Genomic DNA, 13479 nt, shown 5'->3' with positions numbered 1-13479 from the left:
CCGCACTTACTGCAGAATGATGACATTGTTGCATGCGCGGTCTAGAAAATCTGCGACCAATGACACGTAACGGAGTAATCATAAGGCCAGCAGTGTGAAGTAAATAAGTATCAAAGACGATGAAACAGCATGCTTATAGATGACTTTACCACTGGGCATGATAACTGCGAGGCGAAGCCGAATTTTAAAAGGCCTTTTGACTGTGACGCAAAGAGTGCGGTGTGCATGAAAAACAAAAAATAAAACTAGTTACGAACATGGAAAGAAGGCAGCATGTGCCAGTGAGAAAAGAAATGGCACTGAGGAGTAGGGGAGGAAAAAGCTGACACTGAGGCTGTGGAAGCCGCTACCATGTCCACACAAGGCTTTCGTTTTCATATGGACTCAAACTCCCACCTCGCGTTATATTTGTGACCGTGTTATATTTGAATGCAGATACTGTAAAAGCTTGGGAAAGTTGGTGTGACATTGTTTTTCAGCAGCGCAAGGGACAAAGGACGAGACAAGTGCACAGACATGGCGCTGATGCATAATATAATTCTTATGGCTGTGTGCGCTGCTACAGCTTCAAGCCAACACTAATTCAGCGCCGTGTCTGTGCACTTGTCTCGTCCTTTGTCCCTTGCGCTGCTGAAAAACATGTTATATTTGTGCAAGTATGGCACTAGTGCTTCTTTTCTAAACCAACACTACTATGCGTTTAGGAATGGTGTCTTCAACTGGTCCCTCCCGTGATCCGGTTAGGATTTGGCTGAGTGGGAGCCGCTCTTGCTCTGAGTACTTAGCGAGACTAGTCAAGCCAAATGGTTAGCGAGTTTTTAGAGCAGGAAGCAGAAGGAGGACATACCTTTCGGAACCACAACACAGCACCGCTGTTGATGTCAACAGTAGCCGCACGCAAAGTCCCTTGATTAGCTTTAGCCGTACGTGGTTGCACACAGTCTGCATCGCTGTCGCCGCTTAGCCTGTATTAATCGCTACCACGGCCCTCCGTCCCACGGGACGCTCATTTTTCGAACACCGCCTTGTAGATAGCACTGTCGTCCTCGTCTGAGCTGCTGCTGGAATCGCTGTTGTTATGTGACAGCAACACAGACTGCGTTCCTAGCGTAGATATCCACGTCTCTTGGACATTTTTCTTCACACAGTGAGGCACCCGCAAAACACAACACAGCAAGGACGCTACAGCTGCGTGACTGCGTCAAAAGCCTACACTTGCTTCTGCCTACGCGTAGGGGACGCCGAGGCCTCGCACCGCTTTCGCGAAATGGCGGAAGTAACTCTGTCATGTGAACTCATCTCGGAGCCACTCCGAACTTTTTCTCGGAGCGCGTCAGAGCGCTCTGAGCTGGAGGTGAGCACTCAGAAAGAACCAGCCGAATGTAGTCAGAGCGTCCACTTTCGACCAGCCGAATGTGCGGTCGCCTCTCAGAGCGCTCTAGAGCGCTCTAAGACGACCAGTCGAAGACTCCATAAGTAGCCAAATTGCCAGGCAGCATCCTCAGAGCATATGTCATCACCAACTACTGATATAGTAGTAAAGACACTGATAATGCCATTACCGTTTGTAATGTTTCTTTGTTGATGTTCAAAGCCGTCAGCATGCAGCTTTATCGCTTTTTTTGTGATGCGAGTTGTGATGTGATGAGTAAAGATTTCTGCTATAAAGGGGTTCTGCTGTACCAGGATGAAGCATCAAGACTTTAATGACTTTAATGGCAGCCAAGCATTTATTTACTCAAGCTGGAAAGAGGAGAGCTGAAAGCCGGATTGTGAAAAAAAATTTTAAAATTTATAGCATGATTCAACTTAAAAATACAGCAGTTGCTAACAATCGGTCACAGTCCGCGGCGTACTGTGTTACTCCGCTAGCCAATCACAATAGTACACGAAATCAACTTTTTAATGTTTGATTATATTAAACAAGGTAGGTGGGTCATTCCACGCCAAACGTCTCAGACGTTATGCTCCACAGTCTCCAATTTGTTTAAAAAGTTCATGGAAACCTATCCTAATGTGCGTAATCAAAGCCTGAAATATTTTTGCCGAAAAAAATTTATTCGTGAGGCGACGGCAATTTGAATATTTAGAAAAGGCACCTTTTATGCCGAGTATCCTCCCTTAACAAGGGTTTAGACGAAGCGGACATGAAAGTAGCGCAAGCATTTACGCTTAGCCGCATTCTATGCGTGACCCCATATCTCAAATTGAACCGCATGGAAACCGAACGCGTGAACGCCATGATCCGCCTTGCAACTAACGACTAAGGCAGCCCTAGACCTACCCCGTAGCACTAGCACACCAAAACTCCTTGCACTAGGCATGCATAACACCATTCAGTAACTAATTGTTGACGCGCACCTTCAGACACAGTACTTGCCGTGAGCGCCACTGGTCACCATATACTCTCCTCCCTTCACATCAACATACCCACTAACCAGTCAATCCTTATAGCCATCCCTCGAAACGTCTATCCCCAATATCATATCCCTTGCCGTGTAGCTCGTGCTAATTCCCTCCATAAGTATTGCGGGCAAGCCCACGATGCCATTTGGCTAGGCGCCGCATGTACAGCGCATGAAGCAGTAGCAGTTGCCTACAATCATACCCTACCCCACCCAATAACTCAGTCTTGCCTCGGGCTCTGCACCCGAGGAGGCAGAGGAGACCGCCATCACCCTAGCCCTTGCACATTCGGACGCCCAATACATTTTCAGCGACTCCAAAATGGCTCTGTCCAACTTTGCCAGAGGCAGGATTCACACCCTTGCCTGGCAATTGCTGAACACCCCTACCCAAAATTTACCGTGCAGGGTAGAGCTCCAGTGGGTGCCGGCTTACTCTGGGAACCCTGGAAATGAAGCTGCCGATAAATAGGCCCATGGTTTGATCTTCCGGGCTCAGGACAGTCTCGATCCAGGATTCTCGAGGGAGCGGGCGCACACCTTTGCAGAGCTCGCGCAAATACCCCGTTTGGACAATTGGACTTACCTCCATCCCCACCCCTTTCTTACGCACTACCAACAGATCCTCTTCAGACGCCTCCAGACCCGCTCTCTGTCATCCCCTGAGATGTTATCCCACTATTGTGGCACGTCCCTTGCATGCTCCCTATGTGGTGACCCTCACGCCACACTCTCCCACATCCTTTTCGGCTGCCCTGCTGACCCTCCCCCGCAGAGACAGCACGCCATCTCGAGCTGGGAGGACTGGGAGGTCCTGCTCATGTCTGAGACCCGACACCACAGCTTGCCGCAATGACTCGGGCTGCCGACGTCATGTCCCGGCATGACCAACATGATATAGTGTGGGACCGCGCGTTGGCCCAGGGACCCAGCAGGGTCTAAAACTCACTAGCAGAAGTAAAGCTTTTCTGTCTGTCTAGAAAAGGCGAGAAAGCAGGCACTGCTTAATAATTAATAAAAAATTCACATTTTTAGAACACGCTTTACAATTGTTTTTCATTGACATTTGCACAGATTCTGTCTTTCGATGTAATTCGGAGCATGCAGCTTTATACGGCATAAATATTTTTAAAAATCGAAAGAAAATATGAAAATCTACCATTTTTCTCGTATTTTGTTTTAAATATCAACTTTCTCTCGGGAATTCGGAAATAGCCGGTTTGCTTCTCTGCATACATCGAAGTAAAAAAAAATACTCAAGTTTCAAAGAGTGCGTTAAATTTAACCCTGAAGTGGTCCAAGTAAAAATACAAACAATAGAGGGTTACATAGAACAGTTTATTGCCTTTCATTTCTGCGATTTTTAACGAGGTAATTTCTGTTTAAAGCAAGAAAAGAGTATTTTAAGTTGAGTTTGAAGTTGAACATTACATTTGGGTAACATTGACGATATTTTGTTCTAATGAGCTCTATTTACAATCAGGTAAAATTTCTGACTGACTTTCAGGCATTATCGTCATGGTGTACATTAATAGCATTATATCTCGAAATGTAGCGCCCGCTTCGAAAGCAATGGCATTAACAGACCTAAGGCATTAAGCATTTACTGTCATTTTTTGTGCACGTGTGGCACAAGTATAAGAGGTCGGCAGTAATTAAGGCCATTTGTGTGACGGACGTGTTCAGTATGCCGAATGCAAACTTGTTCCTGAAGCTCGTGTTGGTTCTGCTGCTAGCATTCACCACCTAATCCCCCACGCCACCACCGGTTTTGGCTACAGCTGGTGTCTAATGGTCCCGTGCTGCATCGATTCAGTCTGTAACTGGCATCTGGTGTTCGTTTCCAAGAATTATTTGCGAGCTTCGAAGTTGAAGCAAGCGGCACCCCCAGAGGCTATTTCTGTCTAGTTTAGCATGCATCTTGCGATGTTGTAAGACTTGCACCAAAGATTAGAGGAAGACCCGTCCTCTCGGTCTTGCGTTTGCCGCACCTGCGAGAAGTCGTGGATTGCCCCGTGGCCGAGACCTCTTGTAGCGTGGAAGGCGATGCGCTGGGTGTCCATCACTGACCTGGGGCGCCTGGCTGAAATATGCAGCGGCGCGCCGATGGCTACTTGCCGTTTTGAAATGCCCCTCTGGCACAAAGGGCATGTTGACTACCGCGGGGGACTCGTTAAGTATGGATGGGGCCACGCACGCGCCACAATGACGTGAAATATGAAGCGTGTCCGGGAAGGCGTGCATGGCCCCTGGGGAGACGGCGCGCAGTTTGCGCGGCGCCAGCCGTCCCGTGGGTCCGCCGCTGTCCGCTGCCTGGGATTAGCGCTGTCGCGTGGCGTGGCATTTCTTCGGTCTTCGCAGCGTGCTTGCCGAGCTATGTATATCTCATGGCCGTCATTCGTGTGCCGAAGCTTTCGACAGCTTTGGCTATTTGTAGAGTGGCACGTCGGTTTTGATGTGTGCATTTTTCAGCGCTGCCCATCGTGTTTAAAAATAACAATAAAAACGCTTACCCACGCGTTTTACTGGAGCGATGTAGCGACGTGAAACTTTCAGCTGTGATCCCTTACTGTACTTCAAGAAACAACAAAAGGAGGGTGTACGCGCACGTGGCCCGTACGGGTACACTAAAGGTGACGGTTGTATACGGATATGGATCCGACATTACGCCCGTTTTACCCTTGAACTAGTGGACAATTTCGATGCATTATTCAACAACGTTAACTTCATGAGCGCTTGTATGAAAGCGACAAAAAAGGGGAAAAAATCTATCTGTAGTTCGCCGTCGTAGTAGGCGGCATGCGAAGCGTAATCTTGGCGTTGCCACCGCACCAGCTGACTTGTTTTGACGGCGCATTCCCGGCGGCCGTACTGCATCGACCCAGCTTTCATAGTTCCATACCCGCGCGCCTGTCTTGTGCGTTGCTCCAGGGCCCTTCGTCATCGCGTGTGGCGGCCGCCCGCGACCGCGTGTCCGTCGGGAGGAACCGCACCAGGCATTAGTTTGCATAAATTAGTGCGCCTTGCGACAGACGGCACGCAGGCGGCGCGCTTTCCCCGCGAGACTTCCCTGCGGAGCGCGTTCACCTGAGGATTGCCTCTCCGCCGGATTAGGGAACTGTGCCGTGGGGGCGTAGCTTCCTTTGCCCTATTAGGCGCCAAAAAGCGGCCGTGCCCGGAGCGAGTACGCTGCAAATGAAAAAGGCCCCCGTGGGAGTTCCATGAAAGATTTGCATGCCGCGCACGGCCGTGCCGCGCCGGCCCCACGAGGACGCGTCGAGCGACGTGCGCTTGCTTTACGTGCGCTCTGGCACGGCTGCCGGTTGCGCCCGCGACCGCAGCCGGAGGGCGTCCGTCTTGGTTGGGCCAGCGGACATGGTCGGTTGCGCCTGACCGCTCCGGCGGTCCAGCACTGTGGCAGTGCGAGCTTCGGAAGCTCTGCCTAACCGCACCGGGCTCTTTCGTTACGCCGCGGTGTTTAGACTGATTACCCTCTGAGTCGGGACGCATGTCATTTGACTTTTTGCTTTCGATGCTTAACAAATACAATGCACGCATTATATATATATATATATATATATATATATATATATATATATATATATATATATATATATATATATATATATATATATATATATATATATATATATATATATATATATATATATATATATATATATATATATATATATATATAGAACACATGTGCACACCCATTTTTATGTAGGGAGATCAACAGCAACATATTGTCTATCATTGCCTGTTGCACATTAATGAATTGATGAAAAATAAGTTTGAAAGCAAGTTTACCTCAAATTTTATGTGTTATCAGGAAATGGTGAAGGTGGATGGAAGTGATTCTCAGTGTTGAAGACATGGGCTGGGGAAAGACAAAGGACAAACAAATGCAACTCTGTGTTTGTCCTTTGTCTTTCCTCTGTTCATCTTCTTTGCACTGTTAATCTTCAAGAAAAAAAAGAACAAGTGGGATTTTATTGTTGTTCATACACAAAAATGAGATCTTTGATTTTGCAAGGTCAGTTAACATAAAGCCAGTTTCAGTTCTACTAAATGACTATTAGTTTTGCCAGATTACTTATATCTGTAACATTTGCAACTGCAGTTAAAAAGTTTTTTTTCATGTTGTTTTTCCTAGTATCCTTAATTCGCAGTTTGCTCAGTTGTATGGACTGACATCGCAGAGCACAGGTTTTTTTTTTTTTTTTGCATTTCGCCTCCATCGAAATGCGGACAAATTTTAATGTAGGCGAAATGCAAAAAATTGGCGCAGGCTCGTCGCAATTCTGCTGAACCTTAAAGGGGCACTAATAAAGTTGCGGTATGCCGGGGATGTTAAAAGCACGCCGCTTTATGAATATTGTCCAGCAAGAATTTTTTTAATGGCTTTCTAGAAGCTGAGTTATCTGTAGTCAAAATTTGAATTTCAGCGTCTTTGCGCCTTTCCCTTTCCTCTCGTCACTTTTTGCACGCTGGAAGGTCGGCGGTCCTCCGCCGGCCCCTCCTCCGGGAGCGGATCCTCCTCACCTGCCGAAGCTACGCGCATTATTGGCCGCGGCCCGACGTATGAACAAGTCTAACCAATAGTCACCTCTCAACTTGTATACGCAGATGCGAGCGACGGAGGAGGGTGCGAGCATGAAAATGTCGCCGGGAAGGGCTCGCCAACTTTCGCGCTTGATTGTGGGTCCTCTGCTGCGTGTAGAAGAGTATTTGGCTCGGGTTTTCATGACAACAGTGTAGTAATTGAGCGAGCTGATGTGGTCTTCTCGGAAGGTGTTTCAGAGCCCCTTTAATACAGAGCTAAAGCTGCTTTCCTGCAGTTCTTTCTGCAGTTCTTTACACATTTCTTTTTTGGAATTCTTTCTGCAATTCTTTACATTCATTTATGTTGTTTTTTATTTTACTTTTACTTCAATATTTTTTTTACTAGTTTTGTTTTGGATTTGTCTCGTTTTATGTTTGTTTTTGTTTGCTTTTATTTCATGTTTTTTATTTCATTTATTTTTATTTTATTGTTTTTGTTTTGCACTCTGCTGCCTCTCAAGGTTGTCTTGCGCACTGACATGACTTTGAAGAATGGGCGCAGTAGAGCTTTCGCTCTTAAAACACCCATGTGCTGCGTGGTATCATTGCATGTTTTAAGAGCCCCTTGTGGTCGAAATGAATCCAGAGCCCTCCATTATGCCGTCTTGCATAGCCCACATGCACATTTTATTGCTTTCCTCTTTGAATTACAAACTAACATGTATATATACTTCATCTTTTCTTATTTGTTTAGAAATTTCCTTTATTAAATTTCAATTGTATGTCAGTAATTAATGTATAATTTCTTATGTCTATGTCTTTTGCTATTTGCTAATGTGGGTGGCAGTACTCAGAAAAAAAAAACATTGTGGAATTTATGAATAGGTTGAATTGACTTTTAATTTGACTTGTGAGTCATTGCAAAAAAAAAAAGGTAAATTTCGAATTCACCTCAATTTTAGCTAGAAATATACTAGAATGAGATAAAAGTCCTGTCCTTGCTTTTTTTCTGTAACTTGAGTAAATTTTTAATCTTTAATTCTAAATTCTACATTTCTTTTGTTTTGCAGTTGTTCAGTGTTATTTCCTGTTCAACTAAGCTGCATCTCACTATTTTTGTGCATTTTATATGAACTGAACCCTTACTCTAAGAGTTATTTGGATGGAAAATATGATTTTATATTAGGGAATCTTTCCCTGAAACTGGGCAGACCTTGCATTTAAGTATAATGTAAGTGCTTGAAAATGCACAAAAGAAAATAGGTGTTTGATACAACATATAAGTAAAGTATTTTGGAATATAAGTCCTTAGCAAGAAATTTTCATAGCCCATATGTTGTTGAGCTTCTTTATGCCTTTATTTTTGTTTCTTGAAGGGCCTTCATTTTACAGTTTTTATTTGAATGATGCTAGTGTTTGTTTGGCTTGTGTTAATAGCCTCTCCTGCTGTGGCTACAAAAGCACAGCCAACAGTATTTGATAAAAAGAAATTGTGTTTATTTGGAATAACAGTAATCAGCATCTCATGGATGGTTTCTGCCAGGCTAGAGTTCATTGTCTCTCCCACTGATTTGACACTCGTCCTGAGATAATGAGGTAATATTCATTGCTGGTATGTTACTCTACTTGCATTTTTTGCACTTGTGCTGATTGATGTCAGGGTGTGTGAGTGCAGCAAAAGCATAAGTACCAGCAGGCATGGCAAAAAGGACATTTCCACTCTCCCTTTTATCATTTCAGACTGCCTCACTGTCCATATTTGCCTTCAATTCCCCGTAATTTTCATTTGCCATTTGGTAATTCCCCTCAACCTCTTCTTTATTCCTGGGGTTTTACCAGTGCGTCCTAGTTTCAGCTGATGAAGTCTTGGTGACACCCATGAGCTGGTGGCATTTGATTGATTGGAATGGTTTTCTTCCCACTTTTATGTTCCCTTTTTCCCCTTTTAGTACCATGTGATAAGGTAGAAATGGTTAAAGTAACTGGCATAGTTTGACAGCATGACTTCTGCAGCACTTTGGCCTTTTTTAGTGTCAAAAATAAAAAGCCAAGGATTGTTGTTCCAGCTCCTCCATGCAGCATCAAGGTTTTTGCTGGTTATTTGTTCTTTATTGTATTCATCTTGGAAACTTCACTTCCACTACCTATAATCTGTTTAACCATAACTTGGTTAAAGCATCCCAGTAAGCGTGTGGCATTAGGCCGTGTGACTACAGCGCACAGAATGTCATGTGCTCTGTTTAAGCAGGTGTATGCATGGCCAGCACTGTATTTTGAATGGGAGTAAGTCATCAATCGCATGGAATGCGGTATACCCATGCGCTGTGGCAAAACAAACACAATTATAAATATACGAATGGTTAGATATGAGCTGGTGCACTAAGTTTTTAAACTTCCTCTGTAAAAAGTTACACAATAGCATGATTATTTACTCATATTCATCGTTATAAAAATAAATGCCTCATAGTGGTTTATTTCATTGTTCACCAAGTCAGACCTGTTGGAATGTTTCACAAAATTCACAAAATGTTTCAGTCTTGCAACTAGTTCGGTCATGGAAATGCAAGGGGGAGGAATAACAACTGTGCCATTTTTGACCAAAAATTGGCTCTTCATTTAGAAGCCTGCAAATCTGGGTACCTTTTTCTGACACTGTTCCACTTATGCTTTGGCATTCCATTGTAGTAGTCTGCATTTATTTCGTGTCCCTGAAGGACAACTTCCTGCAATATATTCACTTTGAGGTTGAGAAAATACTGGCATGACATTTGCTCATTTGCCAAGCCTTATAGAGGCCTGGAGGCAGTGGACTGAAGGACTGAAATTAATCTCTAGTTGATTAATTTCACGATTTCTGTAAAAACGCAGCTTTTGTTCTACATAACTGAACAATTTTGATGGTGTTTCTTGCATGGTGTTGCCAAGCAGGCATACAAGATTGGATGTATTTATGTTGTTCAACTTTTTGTTTGCATTATGTGACTGTAAGACACCCATGCAACAAAAGGTACGGCCGCCGCGGTGGCTCAGTGGTTATGGCGCTCGGCTGCTGACCCGAAAGACGCATGTTCGATCCGGGCTGCGGCGGTCAAATTTTGATGAAGGTGAAATTCTAGAGGCCCATGTACTGTGCGGTGTTAGTGCACGTTAAAGTACCCCAGGTGGTCGAAATTTCCGGAAATTTACGGCGTCCCTCATAGCCTGGGTCGCTTTGGGACGTTAAACTCCCATTGAGAACCTGTTCTGCTCTTTTATGCAACCAGCTTCATTAAATTGAAATTCAAATAAAGGAGCTGGTGGTAATAAATATGCACTCAGTAAAACAAATGGCTTCTCAAAAAATTCAAGGAAGTGCTTTTGAGTATAGCAGTACAAGACTGCTAACACAATTGCTTTTTTTCCTTCATCTCTGGTGCTATTACATAATTTGGCCAAGTGATACTGTGCAACAAGAGCATCAAGCCCAAAACTACTGTTTTGTCACTACAGTTTCAAGAGTCATGTGTTTTCTAAGCTACCAATTCTGTACTTAAGTGTCCTGTTGTTTAGGTTAATGTTTGTCTGAGCTCTATATAAGTCTTATTATCCAGGATATTACGCAAAAAACACTTGAGTTCTTTCAGAATGAAGTAGCCGTCACACACTGGGATGACGTGTTATATTGCTCTTCACTCAGTGAGGCATATGACCATTTTATTTCTCGGTTTTGATCAATATACAGAAAGAATTTTCCATTTAAAGTATTAAAAAAATCGAAACTTGCACGGAAGCCCTATATGATGACAAAATTACTTAAAATGATTAAGACAAAAGCCAGGTTGTATCAAAATTTCTTTGACAGTCGAGACCCTGAAGTTCTAAATGTCTTTAGAAAATATAGAAACATGCTAAATAAGTGTTTGAAACAGGCAAAGCGTGATTATTATGCTCATATATTTGACAGAATTACAGATTCTGAACAAACTTGGAAGAAACTTGCTTAGATCACTTCTGCCCTCGAAGGCTCAGGCAAGCACTCTAGAAATAAAAATAGATGGTCAGCAGTATAAGGGAAAAGAACTCGCAGAAAAATTCAATGATTATTTTTATCGTTAGTCAGCAGTGCTTATAACACCGAAGCTTTGCAGTATCTGCCTGCCCCCAAAGAACACTCAGTATTTTTGCATCCTACATATGAGTGCGAAGTCCTCCATCTATTTTTTGAAGAGAAGCAAATGGGAGGATATAGACGGAATAAAAATGCAGCCGGTTAGCTTCATTATTGATCTTGTCGTGCCCTATTTCACATACATATACAATCTGATCTTGCCTATAGTCGTATTTCCTGAGCAATTAAAGAATGCTAAAGTGACAATTGTGTACAAAGGCGGAGAGACAGATAACGTAAGAAATTATAGGCCTATCTCAATATTACCAATACTTTCAAAACCTGTAGAAAAAATCTCCTAAAGACTTACTTCTTCCTTTGATGCAAATTATATTATTGTAAAATAGCAATATGGCTTCCAGACAGGTCAATCTACTGAAACAGCTCTACTTCATCAAAAAGAGTTAATTTTAGATAATATGAAAGCGAGAAAACAAACGTTAGGCGTCTTTGGTGATTTTTTCAAGGCGTTTGACAGACTCACTCATGATATCTTACTAGAAAAATTGTCTTGCTAGTGTTCGTGTAGTTGCTTTTAATCTGGTTGAAAGCTACGTGACAAATCGACATCAAACCACATGTATTAACAATGAAATGTACTCGCTACAAAACATTAAGCATGGCATGCCTCGGGAGAGTATTCTGGGCCCACTCTTTTTCAATGTTTACATCAGTGACCCTGTATCTCAAGACAGCACCTTAAATTATATTATTTATGCCTACGAGACGAGCACATTCTTTACAGGAAGAAATGCAAATGACCTTATCGAAACTGCCAACATACTTTTGGACAAATTGGAAAAATGGTCAAGCGTAAATAGTCTACAAACTGCTCGAAATCAAAGGCGGTTCTCTTTCAGACTAAGCAAACAAATGTTTGCACCAATCCCCTGAAATGCAATAATACCTTAACAGAATTTTCTTCTACAGCTAAAACTCTGGCTGTCATTTTTCATGAAAATATGCTATGGGATTTTCACACGGATTTCATACAAACTATGCAAAGCACTAGGTGTATCGAGAAAACTACAGCACTTTTTGCCTGTCCCACAAAAACTTATACTCTACAACACACTTTTTGCATCTCATCTCATTTGCATTACTGTCATATGGTTTGGAGTAATGGTACCAAAATGCCAGTCAGCAGGTTGGTTACGCTACAAAAAAAAACCACAATACGAGCTGTTGCGAGCTCCCTTTACAATGCTCACACTTCTGATCTATTCTTCAATTTCAAGGTTTGAAAATTCTCCACCCTCTATGAGCATCATATTATGGCATCCCTGAAATCAGAAATCCAGAAAAATAGAACAACATAACGGGCTGCTGCCAACTTACAGATCAACATGTCATCTCGTTCTACCCGCCATCATGAAAATTAGCACATTCCACGAGCGCATACCGACTACGGTTTTCAAATGCTGAAAAATAGCCTGCCAAGTACTCTAAACAAATGCCAGCTAACCCAAGAACAGCTGCGTGTTCTTACGAACCAAAAAAATATTGGAAATTCTTGACGGATACTGTATGGCCTGACTGCAATCCCATGAATGTATTGTTCATTGTTTCCCATATTATTGCTCTTGAATATTCATTCCTTTATATATATGCACCATGCCTGCTAACTGTTGTTTTTGCTGCCATATTGTACGGGGAGACGAAGCTAAGTCTCCCTCACCACACCTTGTACATGCCCTGTATTTGATGTCGGAAACTCAAACCCAAAGATGGGCTTGCATCTTTGTGCTATTCAAGAGACGACAGGATTTTGGGGTTAAAAAACACAGGACACTGATTGCGCATCAGTGTCCCTTGTTGTTTTACTCCAAAATTCTGTTGCTGTCTCTTGAGTAGTCCAAAGATGCAAGACTGCAAGAAACACTATTTTATTCGTTTCTGCTTGGGACATTTGTATACCAGAGGATTTGGACTTGTAATATTATGATAAACACTTATATCCATGTGACACGTAATCTTTTCCATCACATTTCAGTACAACTCTCCTTGGCAGCCTGCTGAATCACAAGAGAAAATAGACTCAAAGACCGAAGTTTTTTTCGAGGCCGTTAATTTGTTATGGAACCTATGGTGAGTTGAGTGCACTGGTATCTATTCATGATCTTATGTCTAGTGCAAAGTTTTCCTTTTTCGATTTTATTTTAATTTTACTTGCAGTGAAAGCAATGAAACTTCTGTGTCTATATTCAACCACGAGAGGTTATGGACTGTGTTACTTCCCTGTCTGAATGTGGAAAAGTATGGGACAAAGATAGCAACTGCTGTCGGTGAGTGCTTGAACTGTTATTCCCAAGGTCGCTAATGTCCGAGACCATACACAGTTGAACCACAGTTGATGAACTGCAGGCATTCTCAACATCA

At 43.1% G+C, this 13479-nt stretch overlaps 1 protein-coding gene across 1 annotated transcript in view; it reads left to right on the top strand.

Annotated features, from left to right (window-relative positions):
- Positions 1-13479, top strand: part of LOC144113666 (HEAT repeat-containing protein 3) — a 37806-nt gene that overhangs the window by 8141 nt on the left and 16186 nt on the right. Inside the window, exons 4-5 of the mRNA XM_077646881.1 lie at positions 13094-13188; positions 13276-13385. Coding sequence (XP_077503007.1) covers positions 13094-13188; positions 13276-13385 — 205 coding nt within the window. The remainder of the gene's footprint in view (positions 1-13093; positions 13189-13275; positions 13386-13479) is intronic.

This window comes from Amblyomma americanum, chromosome 1 (assembly GCF_052857255.1).
Source record: "Amblyomma americanum isolate KBUSLIRL-KWMA chromosome 1, ASM5285725v1, whole genome shotgun sequence".
NCBI lineage: Eukaryota > Metazoa > Arthropoda > Arachnida > Ixodida > Ixodidae > Amblyomma > Amblyomma americanum.
Note: the sequence above shows the minus strand (reverse complement) of the source record. Positions and strands in the feature narration are given on the sequence as shown.